The following is a 22,026-nucleotide window of genomic DNA, read 5'->3' as shown; positions in this document are numbered from 1 at the left end:
AATAATTTATTATAGGGTTATCTAAAAGTATTCCTGGTTAAAGACGCAGTTTGGATGTTTATTTTGCATCTCATTAATGGACACTCTTGTTTCTCAAAAAAAGTTACAAACTGTAGCTTCAATTTAATTTGAATTTTAATTACTTTAAGTTAATTCAACTCTCAATTTAAAGAGTCTACTGAAGTAAAAAAAAGGTCTGCAGCTTTAAGTATTTTCGGGTCGTTCACACAAAACGCATGAGGAAGCATAGCTGAAAAGAACTTATCGAGAGGCGTTTTTAAAAGTGAAATATGTCAAGTTTTAACTTAACATACTGATTTAAAAAAAAAAACACTACGCTCATACATGAGATATGCTTAAAACCCACGGCGCAACGGCCAAAGACCTCTGTCTAGGGCATTTACATACAAAAACTATTAAAAAAACAGCATAAAAAGTGTTCTGTTTGAACTGGCCCCAACTCCAGTAGGTCGGTGCCCTTAATCGCCCCACAAATTGTGTGTATTCCTGCCCGAGCCTGATTTCCCCTCGTTAATGGACTGTTTTGAGAGTGGAGAGTGAGCTGTGGACGGATGCAATCACAGCCTCCGTGCTTGAAGACAGAGCCGCTCCTCGTAAATCTTCTGCAGTGAGTTCCCGCTTCAGCTCAATCAGCATCACTGCTGGACCGCTCCAGACGACGCCTTTGTTTATTATGCTGAGATTGAGGTACAGCCAGAGAGAGTTGGAGGAGCTGACAGGTGCTTCTGACCACAGACTGTGAGTGTTTATGTTTAAAGGAAGCCCTGGTGCACCGGCTCATTGTGTTTAGCCTCATTAACAAACAGCAATTAGTAAGAGCTAATGAGAGCATGCAGTGGATTACAAGTTAAGAGCCTCTTTTTTTCCTGTTCTTTCCTTTCTATGTCTGTCTTTCTCTCATTCTTTCATTCTCTCTACTCATTCTATATGAAACCTTTAATTCCTTTTCTATTCTCTTTTTCTGCTTTCCGAACTTTTTTCTTTTGCTACTTGTCTATCTGTAGGTAGGACATGTGTTTTCAAACTATTTATGCAAAATATGAGTTAATCTTTTTTTCCCACTACATTTAATGATATCGATGTGTAAACTTGCAATGAATTAAATAAAAATGTATAATTGTATATTAAAAAATTCAGTTTACTGTTTTATTGTCAGCATAATAAAATAATTATAAGGTAAATAAGAATGGTAAGGTTAACTTTCTGTAAATTTCTGTACAAAGCATAACAAAAAATTAAGCATGATAAGTTTAATTATATAAACTTTATTTATTTTTAAGGTCTCTTAAAGGTGCTGTATGTAACTTTTTTTATAAAATGAATCCTTTTTTTATTGCCCGTCTGTGAAGGGGTTGTAATAACACATTACAATGATCCACTTTTCGCGTTTTGCTATTACCTCTGAAGGCCAGTATTCCTGTTTTTATGTGAAGTCTCCGGGTCGGATTTTCTGCGAAATCCACCGGATGTGACGTGCATGCGCGCTCCCGAGCCTCTCTGTTTTATATATACAGTCTATTGCGACGGCACTGCAGCTAATGACACGGAGTCTGATAACACCAAAAAACGACCTGCCTCCAGCACAACACAGACTCCAACACAAACTCCAAAAAAAAAAAAAAAAGTATCTGCTGAAGCTCGTCAGGCCAAACGTCAATCGGATCGACTCAGGACGAAAACACGAATCAACATTGGCAGAGCGTTTGAATTATGGAGAGACCTCCGCTTTGTTTTAGGTATAAAAACAGACCCTGAGTTGGCTTTCATCCTTTTGGACAGGTAAGCTAACAATACTTCAAAGCATGTAAAATATATTGTGATTTTGTGCTTTAGTTGGCTCAAGTTAGACATCATTAGTTCGCCAGCTAACGCCGACCATTTGCTAACGTTATCTGATCTGAAAGACTACAGTTGTAACTTTATTGCTTTTCACGAGCACGAGCGCTGTTGTTGCAATCTGAAACATCACCGCTAGAGGCCACTGGATCCTACATACAGCACCTTTAAAGGTAGGGAAGGCAATTTCAGAGCGGCTAGCAATAGCAAGCTAGCTTTGAAAGCAAGAGATCCCACTGCTCTCCAAAGCCACGCCTTCTTCAACACACATGAACGCACACAGCCAGAGCGGAGTCTGCAAAGCGTCATTAAATTGCTGAAAGATGGCATTAAATTGCCTCATGTCTCAAAGTACTTTTAACATTACAATAATAATGAACATAAACAACTTACAGCTCTAGTTGTACCACCTGACTGCTGCAGATTCATTTGGGCATTGGTAGTGTTGAAAAGTCCGAGGTTGAGGACGTGAACAGCTCCAGGTAGAACGTCATGGGTTGCCATCTTGTAATTATGCTTACGACATGGCGTGAACGCAGCATAAGTTGTTTTGGTTCAGGAGGAACTGTAAAGGCTGGAGTTTGTTTACGGGGCCCAACGACTGTGTCTCTAACTCTGCATAGTCTCATGGAATGAACTGATGGCATGTGATCTCTGTTCAAGCAAGGTGCGCGAAGGTATTGTAGTTTTGGTCCTGAGACTTCCACAGTATGTGTATATATACATATTTATATACATACATCATAAAATTAGAATATCATCAAAAAGTTGATATTTGATACAAAGTGAGATATTTCAAGCCTTTATTTGTTATAATTTTGATGATTATGGCTTACAGTTTATGAAACCCACGAAATCAAAATCCCAGAAAATTAGAATATTACATGAAATCACACAGTAATTACACAGTAATACCAGGTTTTGGTTCTTTTGGCAGGTTGGGCAGGTGCAAATCCTGCTGGAAAATGAATGAAGCATGAAGTGCTCTGAAAATGTCCTGGTAGACGGCTGCGTTGACTCTGGATTTAATAAAGCACAGTGGACCAAAGTCCTCTTTTCTGATGAGAGCAAATTTTGCATCTCATTTGGAAACCAAGGTCCCAGAGTCTGGAGGAAGAATGGAGAGGCACACAATCCAAGATGCTTGAAGTCCAGTGTGAAGTTCCCACAGTCTGTGTTGGTTTGGGGAGCCACGTCATCGGCTGGTGTTGGTCCACTGTGCTGTCCACTCAACGCAGCCGTCTACCAGGACATTTTCAGAGCACTTCATGCTTCCTTCAGCAGACAAGCTTTATGGAGATGCTGACTTCATTTTCCAGCAGGATTTGCACCTGCCCACACTGCCAAAAGAACCAAAACCTGGTTCAATGACCATGGTACAGTATTACTGTGTGATTTCATGTAATATTCTAATTTTCTGGGATTTTAATTTCGTGGGTTTCATAAGCTGTAAGCTATAATCATCAAAATTATAACAAATAAAGGCTTGAAATATCTCACTTTGCATGTAATGAGTCTATATAATATATTAGTTTCACCTGTTAAGTTGAATTCTTGAAATAAATCAACTTTTTCATGATACTCTAATTTTATGACCAGCACACCTGTGTGTGTGTGTGTGTGTGTGTGTGTGTGTATGTGTATGTATATATATATATATATATATATATATATATATATATATATATATATATATATATATATATTGTATTTAGACCACTTCTATTATTGATTGCTATCAGGATGTGGAGAGTTTCAACCAGTATAAAAAAAAAAAAAAATTTAATTGCCTACCCTACCTTTAAATTTTCTGTGGACACTAGCACCCCTTGCAGCCCCCTGGGGCTCCATAGACCCCGGTTTGAAAACTCCTGTGCTATACCAAGGCCATCATCTTGAATCCATTTACAATTTATCATTGAATGATTGCAGACATGAGAATGAAGGATAGAAAAACTCTAACGATGGAGAGGGTCTGTTTTTTATTGCCCACAGTCTCGGTGTTACCTCTTATATGGGCTCCCCGCTTTTAGTCTGTTGGATTTCCAAGAAGTGGCTGTGCCAGACAAAATGTCACACATTAAGATTGACGACACTGATTTGCACCCATTTATTCAACCAAGGATGAAAGACTGGGCTTTTGAAAATACATGTAGAATAAAAGCATGTCTGGACTGTAGGTATAAATCAAAATGTTGACACACACACACACACACACTGCTAAGTGAGCATTTGCATTTCTTTTCTGCTTCTGTTCATCATCGTTATGGCCTCATGGCTGTAAACGTCTGTTGCAAAAAGGATCAAGAACAGATATTTTTCCAGATTTAAAATCAAAAGCTTATGCTTATTTCCAACACACAAAGAAAATATACAATGGTAGTACTGTAATTAAACCAATTCAGTGATGTTTACTAGTGATGTGTGTGGAAGCTCTGAAATACCTGTACACTGGACAGACATGATTATATTAATAAAAAGGTCTCTGCTCCTGCAATTAACTTTTTGTGAGTTGTGGAAGTCTTGTGGAAATGCTTGTAAATGTCCATGTAATTTTAAATGCCTGGGGGAAATTCTTAGTAATGATCTCTTGATCTGCAGCAAGAAGTAGGCTAAAATCATTAATTCAGTAATAGAGTAAAATCTAAAGAGCACTATTTAAGCGAAAATGCATGGACATTTCTGTAACGTTAATCTCTAGGTCATCGGTGTGGTTTGGCAATGACAGAGAGAGGCTAATACACCTGGCACTAGTCCTTCCATCTGCATGATCTGAAAAGAGGGAGCTCCTGTTCGGTTTTGGTTCACTTGAAAGCTTATGAGTGAGACCTATCAGTTAAACCCAGCGTGAATAATGTTGAGTTGAATTCACTTATTTTGAGAGGCTGTGCAGGCAGGATCAGTTGGGAAATTAAGTATTTTCTGTGGCCCAAATGCCTGTGTGTAATTTTCTGCCAAACCATACAGCACAGCGCGGAAGTTTATAAAGAGCCTCTCAAAAGTGTGGTTCTGTGGGCACGCAACCCCAGAGAGAAAACAAACAGTTGACATAATGCGAAAGCCTTTAATTCGGTCAGGTAGGTTCGTGTTGGACCTCACTTTTGTTTGCATAACAAAGACAGCTTAATGTAATGTTGATCATTCATACCAATACAGTGTTTCCTGTAACACATAGACAAAGAAAAGGAAAAGAAAAGAAAACACCGCTTCTTACGCTAACTTTTTTTGACCCTCTCCGCTCTACGTTGTTCGACTGTTTATTAACAACCGGATGAGCCAGCGCGTAGTTCGTTTCTATGGTTACTCAGTAACTGAAAGCAGCGCCGACCAGCCACAAAGTTAGCAAGATAGATAACATTTGTAGAGGAGAACAGTTATACAAACTTGAGCAGACTTGTTTAGCTACGTTTGGTGAGTAATAAACCGTCTTATATATTGAATCACTTTCAAGAGGGTCAGAAATAGTTTAGCCTTTACAGTTAAATAATCCGTTTGATGTTTGGAACGCCGCATATCAGTCCTCGCGCTTAATGTAACGTTACGCATTGAAATGGCTTTAACCCTCTCGTGTTGTATTAATACTGTTTACTGTTTTGCTTTAATGTTAGACTATCCAGTGTCCGTCATGGGGGTGGCACTCTCTAGGGCAATTCAATGGAGCTCTGAGGCGGATAAACTAGAGAAGAGCCCTTTGAATAATGACATTCTGACTGAAATCCTGCTCTTCACGGAGGAGTTCGGCGACAAACACCCACACGAGGCCAGGCTGACATTCAGCGAGCCTTTACAATGGAAAACAACTCTAGAGGCGTCTGATTTCAAGTCAGATTTATATGACATCAGGTAATACCAACAGACGGAGATGATAAGAGACGTGCAATTGATTTAGCATAACATTCCCTTTAAAGATATCAGAAAGATTAGACCTAATTTAATTTTCGTGTCTAGATAACTGTAAAACCTCATTTGGTTCATAGTAGGTTTTCAGATAAATTCATATGCTGAATCAGTGCAGAGCTGCTTAAAGTCAGGTGAATGCTTACAACACCTGTGACACCATTTTCCCCCTTTTTTTTAGTGGAGAATCAGCTATGTCCCAGGAATGTGATGATAAAGGACGTCCCCTTCTGCATCTGAGTCCACCTGACATCACAGTGCACTCATTTTACCACCTGTCTAACCTTCTGCTTCTAAACAAAGATAAAAAGATGAAGGAGGTCCAGACCTGTTTGGAGGGTGAGCTGCATGGAGAACATGCAATTACTTTAAGCACTAATTTTCCTTGAAATGCTGCATTCTGTTATTTTCAATATCTTCCGGTATCACATTTGAAGTCTTAATCAGTCCAGTCACAGTGCCTATAGGCTATTAATTTATGATGCAAGATGTAGGATCCCAAAATCTGAGACCACATTGAATAGCTGTAATTATTTCAACCTGAAAATATAGTTTTTTTTTCTTCTTGAAACCTAAAATGAGTAAAGGCCCATTCACACCTATGACGATAACTATAAAGATAACATTCTCAATATTAAAGAATAGTAGAGTTCACACCACAGCTATATGATAACGGCACATAGAAACGATATTGTTGGAATCTCTTTCAGAATGAGTTTATCCAGCTGATGAATGATAAAAACATTGACAGCCAATCAGAATCCATCCTGCTGTAATGAGTTCGAGCGTGAAATGATAAACAGAGCGATATTGTCCACTGGTGTTGATGCTAATATGGTTATCTTTATGGTTATCTTTCTTGGTGTGAACGCGCATTAAGAACTATTTAAGATGCTGCACTATTTCTAGGACTCCAATCAAATCATGTGAACTCCTTTTTTACAGTCAGTCAGATGTTCTTCCATTAATGCACAAGATGTTCTGATCGTTCTCAGATCATGCTGGATAATGAGATGATCAGGTTTTACTCAAACTTCTGGAGTTTGTGCAGCTCAAGTGCTACTGTCATTACAGCAAGAAGAGGAATACAAATACTGAATCTGGAAATCTGAAATTCATGTTATTTTTTCAATTCAGTTTTAAATTGACTTTTTTTTATGTTGATAATATAATTTGTAATAAAAAAATCTGTATTAATTATAGGCTATAATATGTATATATGTATGAAATAGCAACATTTTCATTAGTGGCAGTCTTTTGGACCACACCGTTCTTTTAGAGCAAATTTTCCATCTGAAGATTAGTTTCAGACATGCTTTCTGCAGCTTTTGGCTATCATTTAAAGGTGCGTTTGGTACGTTTTTGGTAACATTTAGCGGATTCTTATTTATCTTTTTAATAAATTTGCAATGAAACATAGGGCTGATAAGAAAAAAAAAAAAAAGAATAGTGAAAGTGTTTTTGTATGATGAGCAGTTGTGAATAAGGTGTGTTTATGGCCAACAGCTAACAGGGAGCCAGTGAAGAAGATCTTTGGGCCCACATCTCCTACAATACAGGAAGACAAACTATTTAATATCCTGCATCAGCTGGACGAGAAGCTGCTAAGCATTGCTGTCAGACCGATCATGATCATGTATGCATATATTATATACTGCCTTTTAATTATACATAGCCTATATTATATATACTTTATATAATTATTATAAATTGATGTATGTATATGTATATATATGCAAGTACTGTGTGTGTGTGTGTATGTGTATATATATATATATAGAGAGAGAGACACACACACACACACACACACACACACACACACACAGTACTTGCATTTATAGCTACATTACAGTGCATGCATTTATAGCTATATTACTGTTACTGGTTAATGAGCTGTATTTTTGTTCTGTGTTGTGTGTGTGTTTTTGCCCAGAGAGGGCAGGCTAAGCCCAGCAGCTGTTAATACAGAGGTAGATCTGTTGAAGAGATTCTGTGGAACAGGAGAAAACACGGCGCTGAAGTCTGTGCGCTACACATCAGGTTTGCATTATCCTCACTCTTCCCCCTCTCCATCTCTTCTGCTCACTTTATCTCGTTCTGTCACTCACTCACTTCCACACTTATTTTCACCCTCAATCTGATTAATCTTCTGGGTCGAACTGAGTCGATGTTTGGAGCGAGTAATTGTCGTTTTCCGGTGTAACTGAGAAGTGTCTGTGTGAGATTTTTGTCTTCTTTTCTTTTTTTATATTGTTCAATTGGACTGAAGTTGTACAGTAATTTAGATTTTGAGGAAAATGGAAACAATTTCTTAGTTCTCACATCTTGACTATCAGGCATGGCAACAAATGTTGACTGATGCCTCTGCACTGAAAAAAGTACTTTTTTTTTTGTCATGTTTTCCAGTACACATATCTCTAGTAAACATTTTTAAATCAAAATACATTTATTTGAGAAGTTAAATGACAAAATAGTTTTCTGAAAATTGAGTGACACCGTGTTTACACCAGACGCGAGCAGCGTAACGTGATATATGCAAATAGGACCTATTATAATCAGTGATGCTGTCTACACTGAATGCAGCATGGTGCGACGTTCTACTTCTGATGTACTTCACATCAGATCACATAAATGTACTTCTAACACGAAGAACAATTGAATTTTCAAGCCTCAAACTGTTGCAACAACTGTCATGTCTGATGTAGACACGGTGTGAGTTTATGCTTAAAACAACAACAAAATATTCCAATGGGGTAAGAAAAATAAACTTGTTTTCCTTTTGAATTATAGTAATTTTTTTACCCCATTGGAAGATAGGGTAAAAAAATCTGAAAACAAGACTTCTTCACAATTAAAGACACACTGAACCAGTATTGCTTTTCTATTTCAATAGTTCAAAATCAGTAAGATTTTTTTGTTTGCGGCAATTACAGATTACATTAGACAGACCTACTCTAACAAAAATGAGATGAACGTCACTAATGTGGCTGTTACTGATGATGTGCAGAGCTGCGACAGAAAGAGTGGTGCTGAGTTAAATGTGGCCACTGAACCATCACAGATTCCACAGGCCAACAAGAAATTGAATCAAGAGAGGTCGGTGTCAGATAACTCAAAAGATGGATCTGTAGAGACAACTGAGGTGAAAGCCGGCCCCAAAGATAATGCTCACAGTTCCACTTTCAGAGTCGAACCTTGTGCAGGTGCAGGGGGCCTACTTCCCTGCTGATGCAAAACAAACAGTCTGCCATAAATTAAATCAAAACCAACTCATATTAGAGTTCAGCGAAAAGTGCTTCTCAAGGCTGTAGAGGATTCAGGTAATGATCATGACAATGATAATACATTTGCTGTCACATTAGCAAAATTTTGTGGCCAAAAAAAAGGTCCATTGTCATTAGTGTAGCGAACTATGAAGTCAATTTCTAACCAAACAGCTTTCTATTGGTCAATGCAGTGAATTTGCATGACCAAATAGAACCTAATGGGAAATGTGTGGGGAAATATTCCGCCCTAATGCGAAATTCCCAATTGTGTTGATTCCTATATTGAAATGACGGGATTTGACCGAACAACTAAATTCATTGAACAACAGTAAATGTGACCGCACCTTAAGATTGAATCTTCCCTGGGAAGATTCACTTCAAGAAACTAAGTAAATTTAGCAGTTCTGATCATGTCAGTCAGTGCTTATTACCTTATGATTAACAGAAATCTGTCTCTATTCCTCACACTCCACAGTCTTTAAGCCACCACCATTTGTGGCAATGCTGGATATCCTTTAAATATAACATGTCTGTATTCAAATCTCCACAACATGGAAACCATTACATATGTCAGATTTCAGTTTACAAAGAGATTCATCAATTCTTCCTCTTTCCCTGAGGAGAACGAGCAGATTTGCTGTGCTATAACAATCAACTGTTTTTGGAAAAAGGATTGTGGCCTGCAAATTTTGAGTGATGGATGTGGCTTCTTTTGAAAAATGTGTCCCCGTATGCCGAGTAAAATTGGAAGCTTATTTGCAAATAAAGGAGGGGGGGGCCGTGAGGATGCGCAGGGCGGTTTGGAGCATGTGGAGTACCGGCAGGGGTGTTTGGCGAGGGTAATTTATCTTGGGGTTATGCCTGCAGCAGCTCAGTCCTGAAGAACAATCAGTCATCTTCACTGGCTGGGCTACAGGGAACGAGTGTCCATCTGCCCCTGTGGGAGCTTGCACTGTATGTACTTTCCAAAACTGAAGTTTTATTGCAAACTTTTGCTGTTGAGAGGTGACAACAGTGCATTAATTCAACATTTGACACATTATACATATAACAAAATATACAAATCTCTAAAGCATAAATCCTGCCTCCTCAGATTACGTGTTCTCCAATGGTTGTCGCTCTCCTCCCTGGAGGCAGATGGATGGAGAGATTTGCTCCCTCGTAATTGAGACCTGTGACACAGAGCCCACGCTGTTCATCACTTGCAATACTAGCGGAGTTTTCCTCGATGAGGTGAGAAAACTGTCAAGAAAGTAATAACAGTCATTTGGTGCGTCAGTTTTGGATTGCTCTGGGAACACAATTCTCTTGTATGTCAAAGCAAAACACAATTCTGCTACATCATCGGTGTCAAAAATGATGAAATTCAGCTACATAACCTATCATCTCCCTTTAGTAATCAGATTCAGAAATGTGGACATTCCCTCAGTTGATTATATATTGTATTTTTATCAAGAAATCAAGTTCTTGATAAAAATCAAGTGATCGAGTTTGATCATCTTAATAGGGCATATCCCAACAAGCCTGACCTGAGCACATAGCAGATGGAAATTAATGCATCTCATCGGAATGCTGAGTGATGCAATATGAGTTTTATGAATCTGAAACGTGTCAAGCTGTCAAGGGAGCCAATTTTGGTAGACAATTTGAACGTACACAATGTGCTCTTAATGTGTTTGAAAGGTATGGTATACAGACACTTTTCCAAAACATGAGGTAAGCGAAACTGAAAAGTTAAGACATGACAGATATGTGATTCTGTTCCAGATCTGCTTCTCTAGCTGTGTTCAGTGCTTTAAAGCCGCCTCACAGAACTAAATATGTGTGCAATTAATCAAAAGCAACATTTTACACATCATAATATTTTTATTCATTATTCATTCTGATTCAGAGCACCACTTAAGTACATCTGTCTATTTTTATCTTTGTGTTTCTTTCTTAAATCTAATTTCTTTCCCTCCTCCACCTCTCTCTCTCTCTCTCTCTCTCTCTCTAAATGTCTATTCTTTTTGGACTCTCTTGTCCTCATCTGTGTTCTGTTCAATGCTTTCTGACACTCACCTGTTCATTGTACATTTTAGGTCAGGTTGAATTTACTGCAAATGACAGTAAAGTTAATTGTATAGATGAGACATTTAATCAGAACAATTCACCTCTAAACCTCAGCGATTAAGAGCTCAAAGTATAGTTATGTCTGTGCATGTGTGTGAAGCTGATGGTCTTTGTGTGTGGGTTGGGGCGTTTATTGTGTTGAACCTTTTCTCTTGCTCTTTCAATTGTCTTTTTCAAATATGACTCTATGTTTGAGATATGTATTGTAACCCAACGTACAGCCAGAAAAACTAATACGCCACTGGGAATGTCGTTAATCTCTCTGTTTACACTTGTTTTCCAGGAAATCAATGGAGAAGGTGGTGAAAACTCCTATAGGAGAATAAGTGAAGCCTACAAAGACCTTGTCACACTGTTGAAAAACATGTCTCCCCATTTTGCTAAGGCTTCTGATAAAAAGGTATTGCTTAACACCACATGAACACAAGAGTTTCATCTCTTTTAACATACGAGTTGTGTCTTATTTCCTCAATTGTTGGTTTAAAACCAAAGATTGCCATTGTTGGGTTTCTATGATAGTTTTTAGTTATTCTCTTCCACTGCACTTGGCTTTAAAATGCTCCAGATGGCGATTTATGAACACGTGACAGTTGTTTCATTATAGTGTCTACTCCACACCACTGGGCTTTAGATATACTAACCATGCTCTGGGCTATCCAAACATGTGAATTACAGTTAAGCTCACAACTTTGGCATTAACACAACTGTGGCATACTTATATAATCCATCCCCTGATGTTAAAAAAGACATTATTGCTTATTAAGAGGTTCGACCTGTGGCATTATAGGCGACACAGGACGTTGCCTTGGGCGCAAAATGACAGGGGGCTATTATAGTAAATTGCAGTTCATATGAAAGATTGCAATAAAGTTTTGGGGGGAGGGGGGTTTGGACAGTTTTCTGGGGGGCACTATAAAATCTCACCTAGGGCACTAACAGAGCCTGGGCTGGCCCTGCTTATTAATTCCGCATCTCAGATGGTAGATGGGTTTCTGTATCTAGTACCTAAAAGCACTGAACCGGTGATGCGTTTTGTGAGTATTGAATAAGCTTGGACCTCAGTTGTGGTGGTCTGGAGAGCCTGAGTGTTCAGGCATCAGAGACAGATGATATCATCATGTGAGAATGCTAAATACATGCAGCCATCAGAGCCAAAGATGTCACCAAAAGGAGAAGTCTGATATTAGTGAAATTGATAGGATGTTATTGACAGTACATTGCCCCTATAGCAGTCAGTAGAATGTTATGTTGATAAATTGGCCCTCCTTATATGATGTAGATGGGTGCAAGCTAAGATGGCAAGTGCACCAATAGCGTTGTTTTGATTTAGTTATTGTCAAAGTACACTACCGTTGAAAAATTTGGGGTCAGAAAGAAATGAGATACAATGAAGACATTCATAATGTTACAAAATAGGCTATTTCTAATTCAAATAAATGCTATTCTTTTGAACTTTCTATTAATAAAAAAATATTAACAGCACAACTGTTTTCAATGTTGATAATAATAATAATGTTTCAATACTCACAAAACGTATCACCAGTTCAATGCTTTTAGGTAGATACGGAAACCCATCTACCATCTGAGATGCGGACTTAATAAGCAGGGCCAGCCCAGGCTCTGTTAGTCCCCTAGGTGAGATTGTATAGCGCCCCCCCAGAAAACTGACCAAACCCCCCTCCCCCCAAAACATTATTGCAATCTTACATATGAACTGCAATTTACTATAATAGCCCCGTCATTTTGCGCCGAAGGCAACCTCCTGTGTCTCCTATAATACCACAGGTCGAACCTCTTAATAAGCAATAATGTCTTATTGTTACCACATTATAATAAACATCTATGTTTGAGCAGATATCCACGAACACAGTATTTCATAGTAAACACCAGTCTAAATATTATTATATTCATCATGTTAGTGTAAATAAACTCTCATACTAGCCTACTTTTATATCATTCTATGTTTTATATTAAAGCGCATACAAACATTCTCTTGTCATACATGTATATTTATTTAGCATTTAAAGGTTGCCTACCTGTCTATAGTTCATATTTGAACATGTTTCCGTCGATTTCATACATTTTAGTCTAACAACAGTTCAACTACAATGTGACGTTTATGCAACAATAACACTCTAATATAATTCAGAATAGGCTACATTTCTTACCTTCAAATCTTTCTTATCTTTAAATCGCGTTCTTCTTCTGAGGTAAATCCAATGTAAGCTCACAGCGTGTCTTCCAAACGCGAGGAAAAGCAGAGGAATGATGAAGTTAGATTCTTTGTTTAGAGGTAATGAGGGCGTTTACAGGTTCGCGTTCCTTCACGTGGACGATTTGCATCTGAATCTCTTTTGCGCGTGTGGGTGTGGTCACATTAGAGCAAATGAGCTCTCGCTTGAGAAACTGGACATCTTGTTATTTTCATACAAATTACTTAAACAGAGAACATTTGTTTTCGTTTTTGAATTAGATATTTTAAAAGTACACACCTAAATGTTTATAAAGATATATTGCTAATAAATGTGTGACAAGTATTCGCTGAGTTTTGTCTCAGTTTATAGACGTGCTCAAGAAAATAAAGTTCACAGAGACGGAGAGTCAGAAAGCACACCCTGTTTGTTTTCTTTATTTTACAAAAGCACAATGTTGTGTTTTGATTGTAAGTGGACACATAAAAGTAGACATCTTGATTATTTTTTCATATTTTCTGTATGATCATAAATGAGTAATTTAAGTCTATTGTGCTACTATGAGAAGAAAATCCAACAAAACGCACCGGCGCGTTTGTCGACCCCTAAGGGTTAAACCCCAGATTAGCATATTTAAAATTATTTCTGAAGGATCATGTGACCCTGAAGACTGCAGTGAAAATTCACCTTTGCCATCTCAGGTCTACATTACATTTTCAAATATATTAATAATATTTCACAGTATTACCGTTTTTATTGTATTTTTGTTCAAATAAATGCAGCATTGGTGAGCACAAAGGCCTGTTCACACCAAGGACAATAACGGCACAGAGAAACAATATCGTTTGGAATCTCTCCCAGAACAATTTTTTTTCCAGCTGATGAACGATGAAAACATTGACAGCCAATCAGAATCCATCCTGCTTTAAAGAGCTTGAGCATTTAAAACAACAGACAACAAAACTGCGGCGTGTGCTTAGAATAAATAGAATGATATAGTGCATTGGTGTGGACCCTTATGTAGTTATCATACTTATCTTTATAGTTATCGTTCTTGATAAGAATGGGGCTTAAGAGATTCTTTCGAAAAACTTTTGTCCACTTTTGAACATCAGTGTACATTTATATAATCGCATATATTAATCTAAGAAAACTTGTCTAAGCTGTAGATGTGTGCAATGCTCCGACACATGCATGGAGCACTAGACTATTGTGTTCCGTTATCTCCTCTCTCATTGATTCTTGTTTCTCCAGCATTTGCTAATAAAGGCATGAATGTTAAATAATAATAATTTATCACGTGATTTTCTAAAAAAAAAGAACACACATTAACCATGTAAATTACCCATTTAGTTATTCATTTTAAATTCCAAATTTTTGCTAAACAGACTCAGGGGAAGATGCCAATACTTAGAAACATAGACACAAAAACAGCACAGCTGTCCTTCAACTGGCAGCAGTGTGTTCCTGCTCGCTCCTCAGCCTAAGATTAATCACAGCTGAGAAGAAGAGAGCAAAGGGAAAGAGGGGACAAGCTAATGTCTATACTTCTCTCAGTGCGTAAAGTGTCTGCTTGTCACAATAACCAAGAGAGAGACAGATTAAGAGACAGAGAGAGAGAGAGAGAGAGAGAGGGAGTTCTTTCCTCTGTCATTGTGCTATTTTTCACATCACCACAGTGTGAAAGAATGTGAGAACAGGCCAGCTAGTCAGACCTCTCTGAATAAAGTAAAAGATAAATTAACAAATTGGGTCTCCGATAATGGCCTCAAGATGTGGTAAAAAGTGTTTATTGTTTGAGAAATTATATCCTATTTCTCATCAGTGACACAGTGTATTTGTTGGAAAAATGTTTTGTTCTACAGCACCAAATATTTAGACCTTTCTACATGAGATTTTAAAGACAAGAATTATATCAAAATTAATTTTTAAATATACAACATCTTTAAGAAATTACCATTTTTCTTTCCTTTTTTTTTGGCTGGCTCAATATTGTCTAGATTTGTCTTCAGCTTCATCAGTAGCAGAGCACAGTAAATGCCTTTTTTGTTGATGCAGACAAAAGGTTTCCTCCAACTTGTACTTTTCTTTTCTTAAAACAAAATCTTCAGATCCACGCTAATGTTTTATGCCGACCGTTGGCGGTTTTATAACCAACATAATTCTGTCCTTGAGCAATATAAACGGAAACTCCATCATCGAGACAGATTTCTCTTTATGTTCGTTGCTAAATGATGGTGATGTTATCTCTCGCCGATATAGTTTGCAGATGGAAAATGAAGGCAGACAGAAAGATTACTGCTGTACCATATAGTAATGGTTATTGTCTAGTGCTACTCTGCCGGTGTAAAAACCTCTGTCTGGTGTTCCCGTCAGTTACAGTGAGGACAGAAAGTATAAAATGTTCCTTTCATCTATTTATTGTGCATTCAGAGCCAGTTTTCAGACACAAAATAAGCCTGCTGCAGACTTTTAACTTTACTCTCAGCAGAGATGTCCAAGTTAAACTCTTCATCTACCTCATTTGAAGAACAGTTCCCATGAGTCTGTGCTCAGTAGCTCTGCTCACCTTCCATAACTCTCGCCTCTGATAAATGTTCGGTCTAAGTGTGCTATCATTCTAAAGCTCTAAAAAAAACTGGATGAGCTGAAGTAGAGCTATATGCTGTACTTGTTTATTTGACACAATGTCATTTACACATGTCCCTGGATCAACATCCTTTGTAGGTCCTAGAACAACATCCATATCGACCAATCAAAGCCCATAACACTCTAAAAGCATAAGGCAGTGATTGATTAATGGGAATGTTGTTTCAGGAACAACAAAGGATGTTGATACGGGAACACGTCCTACTTGTGTAAATCACGTTTGGCTGTTTATTTGGTACATTATAGTGATGGTCATAATTGATATTGCTGAAAAGCGTAAGAATATTGTTGCCAACATTTTTTGGGGATAATACCATTCTTATCGAGACAGGAAATGCCACTTCAAATTTAAGACCTGATTGAAAGTGCCTACTGTTAACCTACTGAACAGATGTTGCACTTCTGGTGTGATTTTTCTACAATGATTTTTCCTGGCCATGTTGCCTTTGGCTTGTTCAGTGGGGGTATTAAGGCACTATTTTCTGCAAAGCTGCTTTGAAACAATATGTATTACTGAAGAAAAGGAATGAGGTGGATATTCTCAGTGCGGTTTTAGTGTTTGGTTTTTGAACAAGGCTGGATATGTGCTAGCAGGTTGAGTTCGATTATTGGTGGCAGTGAGGAGAAAGACTTTATTATTCTTTGAAGCAATGATGCCAGGCAGGCGGTTCGGCGTGCAAGCGTTTGTGTGTAAAAATGCCCACCAGACTTTCATGTTTTATTATGCAAGCAGGCGGGAGCTCAACCATGAGCGCTAGCAGCTGATGGGTGATGGACAGAGGCCGTAAAGAGAGGGCCATAAAAGTAGTCTGCTTAGACACAAATCAAACCCCTCTTTGTTCTCCATATTTTACATTGGTTCCTTGTTTTCTAGATTTCATCAGTTTGCTTTTCTCTGTCTGTCTAACCATTTCTTTCTCATGTCTTCCAAACACATTTCTACAAGGCTACATGTGAGAGTTCTCCTTTTTACTCAATACTCTCATCACCTTCTACAAATAGACATTTATCCACCTGAAACGAACCCGTTACGTTAGGGTGCATGTTGATTTGAAAGCAGATTATACTTTTAGCTGCACTATGGGACTCTTGTAGCGTGAAAAGTTCAGCAGAGAATAGGCTCTGGATTGCGGCCTGAGTTTTCTGTAATAAGTCTCAGACACGCTCTGGTCCTTCAGCCATCAGTCAACCACCGGACCGTGATTATTCAGCCCAGAAATCCTCAGCGCACACCAGCTCTTAGCCAAATCCAACAGGCCTAATCTCCTAACATATCAGCTGCATGAGGAACCGATGCATTTTCATACAGTATTTTAATTAGATCAGACACTTTTAATCAAACATGCACAGCCAGGGCTGAGCAGAAGGTGACGCTCATAAGGGAAAATATATTGTACTCTGTGTGTGTATGTGTATATATATATATATATATATATATATATATAAAATTGTATTCAGCACGGATGGATTAAATTGATCAAATGTTTCTTGAGCACCAAATCAGCATATTTGAATGATTTCTGAAGGACCATGGGACACAGAAGGCTGCTGAAAATTCAGCTTTGAATCACAGGAATAAATTGTATTTAAAAATGTATTAAAATAGAAAACAGTTCTTTTTAAATGGTAATAATATTTCACAATAGTACTGTTCTTACTGTATTTTTGATCGAATGAATGCAGCCTTGGTCTGATAAGAGAGTTCTTTCAAACTCATTTAAAATCCTACCTTCTGAATGGTAGTGAAATATTATTATATTAAAATAGTATACATTTATATATTATATTATGTAAAGCATAATCATTTGTGTATATGTGCTTTTTAGAGTATTGCATCATTCCTCTCATGTTGCCTGTATTGAAATCAATTGTGAGTCTCATTAATAGTAGTCAGCACAATATCTTTTGGAATAGACCTCTTTTGTCTTGCAAATTTCTTTCCTTGTCCACTTCATATTTGGATGTTGCAGTAGTTTGAGGTTTTCTATTACTTGATATTCAGGCTTCTGTTTGGGGTGCCATACTGGAGAGTTAACTCTCCCTACTTGTTCTTGGACTGGGTTTATGACTTAAATTATAAAATTAAAGGTGGGTGGAGTGGTGTGAGGAAATGGATATAACTTTGGCTGTTCTTAACTTTGGCCTTCTTTCGACCAAACAAGCTCATGAAAGGCACAAAGTGTGCTTAGCCCAGCTGGATCCACAGCAAGTCCCTTGTGCCATATTAAAAGCTTTTTCCCTTGTGTACTCTTTCTGAACTCTTCCTCGCTCATACTCTTCTCTTTTCCTCTCACCATTTCTGTTTCTCACTCCTGCTCTGTACATCTCTCTAAAAGATGGAACCAATGAAGGGTTGATGGTGGGGCATAGCAGGTGCCTGTGGATTTTTCCTGCCTCTTAACCATTCATATGTCTCCTGTTGAGATTCTCACAGAAGAAATAAAGAAGTGGGAGAGAGAGAAAGATAGAGTCCTTCACAGTTTCAGAAAATCATTGTTGCGTTACTTTGCCACAAAGACTTCACTTAATGTGTGCCAAACTACCAGCCTGCAGTTCAAGAATGTACAGAAACAATAAACGTCTCATATTGTATAGGCAATTAACATAAGAAACTTTGGAAATGTGTTTCTATTTTGTCATTATTCTCATAACTCAAAGGCAGGATTGTTTTTCTGGCAGTGGACTGTGGAGAAAGGCTGTATTATATAAATGTTCAGGGATACAAATTCATAAGTGGGATTTAGTTTTTATACATCTCTTTCTTAGAATAAGAAGGCTGCGCTAGCTCAGAGATGACTGTGTGATGTGCCTCCCCAATAAAGAGACAATGTGTCAAAATGTAGAATGGAAAATATGTTTTGCTAAGAGTGCTTTCATGAAGAACTTTGTTGAACAAAAAATGCTTAAGAAAAAGAACTCTTTTAAGTCCCAAGTCTCTACATTTGGTGCAGAGGTTCTTTTCCTTACTATCTTGTTTCATTTTTATTCATTGTCTTCTACAGGACTTTGCCATTCAAGATGTGCCATCCACTAAAAAGATTCTACATGTGGAAATGGTTGATGCAGAGGAAACAGGCCAAACCCTGAAGTCTTACGACCATGAGGAAAAGAATGTGCTTGAGAAGGCGAGACATCAGCTTGTGCGGAACAAGCCGGGCGGTAGGAAGAAGAAATTAGAACCATCTTTGAAATGGAAGAACCTTGGCCTGGCGTCCCCATTTGAGTAAGTGATAATTCCAAACACCAATGGATGTCTTTTGAAGAGACACAAAAAAGCCATCACAGCATGAACATCAGAGGTCACTGACTCTGGGCTAGCTGATGTTTGCTGGAGTGCATGTGGCTTGTCTATGTACTGTACAGATGCAAAGTTCAGTAGTCATTCAGACTTCAAGAGATGGTTAAATGTCATATTTGTGGCTCTATTGATATTGATTAAGTATTTTGAATGTTAAAATAGGGGTCCCCTGAAAAAAAAGGCTGGGAACCACTGATCTAGCAAACAAATAAGCCTCTTTGGCTGTTTCAACAATTGTTACTGGTAAACCTCCTCTGAACAGTCATCTAAGATTTCCAAAACAATAATCTTTTGTTTTGGAGAAATAAGAATTTCCCAGATGTGAAAATGTACTTCAGTGTTCTGCCTTTTGCAGCAAAATAACCAAATTTGCATTCAGATGATCTAAGGTTTCTCTGTAAGCTGCCACAATACTTGAAACCCACTAGAGAGCTACAGAAGACTGAAACAGACAATATTACATGATGGGAGAGAAAACATAGAAAAATAGTTAAGGGTCAGGGAAAAGCAACAAAGATGCCAGCTAATCCTCTTTTAAAAAAACATTGTATCTGAAACATCCACATAGTCCTATTGTAATACTTGTGTGGCAAAAATTAAATATCAGAGTAGACATACAAAGCATAAAATACATTATGTAACCTCATAATGTGATTTTTAAAATTAACTTTTTTGGACTTCGTGCCTCAAAAACAAACAAAGTCGACATGATTATGTTTTTTTTTTTTTTTCGAATGTCACGTATATCAACTTCTCAAACGAGAAAAGAATGTAGGGTGGGACTTGATTTTGTCCATCTAGAATTGATTGGATAATTAATAATAAACACTGCAATATTCTTTAGAAATAAAATAATTGTAATTTCATGGCTTTAAAGTGTATAAACGTGTTAATAACTGTCTGATTGTTGTCGTTTTTTCCAGTGAGGCAGAGGAGAAGGCCAGAAAGAGCAGAGAAAGCAAGAGGATCCTGGAATATGGCACAAAGTCACCCGCATCAGAGAACAAAAAAAAAGCTAATTTTTCTGAATCGTCTCTGCCAGGCTGCCAGTCTTCTCAAAAAATGTATGCCACAATCTCAGTCCACAGAAATAGCTTTTTCATTGTACATGTGGTATTTCCTCTGAGGTAAAAACCCAACCATTGCAATGGGATCTGAAAAAACCCTCTCCCGAGAACACGCATAATTGAATTACTCTTTATTCTCCTGGCCAAACATAAAAAAAAACTTATCCAATCACTGAATTGGAAATAAAGGCTCACTTTCAGGGCAAATTATTTCAGCTGTGGATAAGTATTCATTTTATAGCCTTTAATAAGGCATGGATGAAGCAGCCGTTCAGGTTGGTGTGCACACGGAACGGTCCTCTGGTGCTACTGGGAGTAGCGGTCTGTAATAACCGCTTGTGCCTGAGCCACTGATAACCCTGTTCCTTCTTCTGACTCCTCTCTGTCTGTTTGGCGATGGTGAGCGAAAACTCCAGCTGTCCCCATAACATCCACTGCCAGAGTACACAGTCCTGCCTGTAAGGAGCTCCGGGTGTAGCCGCAGCTTCTCTTTTTCTTGCCGTTTTAAATCAGTGATGCACACAAAAAACAGTGTAGCGTTCTGAAGAACATTTGGATGTGTTCATGGTACACAAACACAAAATGAATGTAATGTATATCACACTAAGCCAGCAAACTTACAATCGTTCGCATTGCAAAACAGATTCCACACTTCAAGTAAGTGACTAGCACCAAAAGAGACGAGTACGCTGCTGTCCGACAATACAGTTATCCCCTGGAAAACATATCTGAATCCCTCTGGCCTCTTCTCCTTGTGTACCAAGTTTCATGACTCGTTTCACGATACATTCATTTCAGTAGCCTGATCCGCTTTAACGGCCATCTGCGTTTGTGCGTGCGTGTATGAGTTTGCGATGAAAGAGTTCAGAAATGCACTGATGACCACTCCAGTCTTCCTCTCTCTCTCTGTTGCTCTGTCTCTGTTCTCTCCATCCCCTGCCGTTTAATTTGATGCCATGGCTTAAGATGACACTTCAAATACACCCCTGAGTTTGATGGCCGTTTTGTCCAAGGGTTTGAGCATGAGGCCTTTCAGAGAGCAATAATTCATTCCACATTGGATTCAGAAAGATTTTACCAGAGCTTTGAGAGATTGGGCTGTGTGGTTTGGCTTGCACCTGCTCCGACTCTCCTCCGATTTGATGTATTAAGCTCTATTTATTAGAGAAAGCGCTTTTTCTATAATGTCCTGTTATGTATGGATAGTTCTCGTTTCTATCCTGAGAAAATTCTGTGGGAGAGAGCTTCTCACAGTGTGTGTCTGAGAGACATAAAATTGTTGGCCAGCTTGAATATTAATACGTCTAATAGGTGCGTGTGTGTGTGTGTGTGTGTGTGTGTGTGTGTGTGTGTGTGTGTGTGTGTGTGTGTGTGTGTGCATAGTAAAACCCCAGGAGCTGATGACTTCAGCGAGAGTTCATCAGAGGATGAGGAAGATGAGGAACAGCCCGAAAGACGTGCCGAGAACGCCACCGACCTGCCCTCGGAATACTGGCAGATCCAGAAACTAGTCAAATATTTAAAGGTAATAAAACACATTTGCTTGTATAAATGCACAAACCAACATGCATCAATACCAGGGCTGTCATGATCTCATATTTTCACTTCACGATTATCATGGGCAAAATAATTCACTATAAAAATACTATTGCGATATATATGGAGATTTTAATTTACAAAAAATTATG

The 22,026-nt window shown here is 38.2% G+C and overlaps 1 protein-coding gene across 1 annotated transcript in view; it reads left to right on the top strand.

The window, feature by feature from the left end:
• Positions 1-5,101: 5,101 nt before the first annotated feature.
• odad2 (outer dynein arm docking complex subunit 2) overlaps positions 5,102-22,026 on the top strand; it is a 53,160-nt gene continuing 36,235 nt past the window's right edge. The window contains exons 1-10 of the mRNA XM_084434714.1: positions 5,102-5,268; positions 5,466-5,700; positions 5,936-6,093; positions 7,261-7,390; positions 7,688-7,794; positions 10,114-10,253; positions 11,416-11,532; positions 18,976-19,196; positions 20,195-20,335; positions 21,722-21,863. Coding sequence (XP_084290840.1) covers positions 5,483-5,700; positions 5,936-6,093; positions 7,261-7,390; positions 7,688-7,794; positions 10,114-10,253; positions 11,416-11,532; positions 18,976-19,196; positions 20,195-20,335; positions 21,722-21,863 — 1,374 coding nt within the window. The 5' untranslated portion in view covers positions 5,102-5,268; positions 5,466-5,482. The remainder of the gene's footprint in view (positions 5,269-5,465; positions 5,701-5,935; positions 6,094-7,260; positions 7,391-7,687; positions 7,795-10,113; positions 10,254-11,415; positions 11,533-18,975; positions 19,197-20,194; positions 20,336-21,721; positions 21,864-22,026) is intronic.

Source organism: Rutilus rutilus (genome assembly GCF_951802725.1).
Source record: "Rutilus rutilus genome assembly, chromosome: 16".
Lineage (NCBI taxonomy): Eukaryota > Metazoa > Chordata > Actinopteri > Cypriniformes > Leuciscidae > Rutilus > Rutilus rutilus.
Note: the sequence above shows the minus strand (reverse complement) of the source record. Positions and strands in the feature narration are given on the sequence as shown.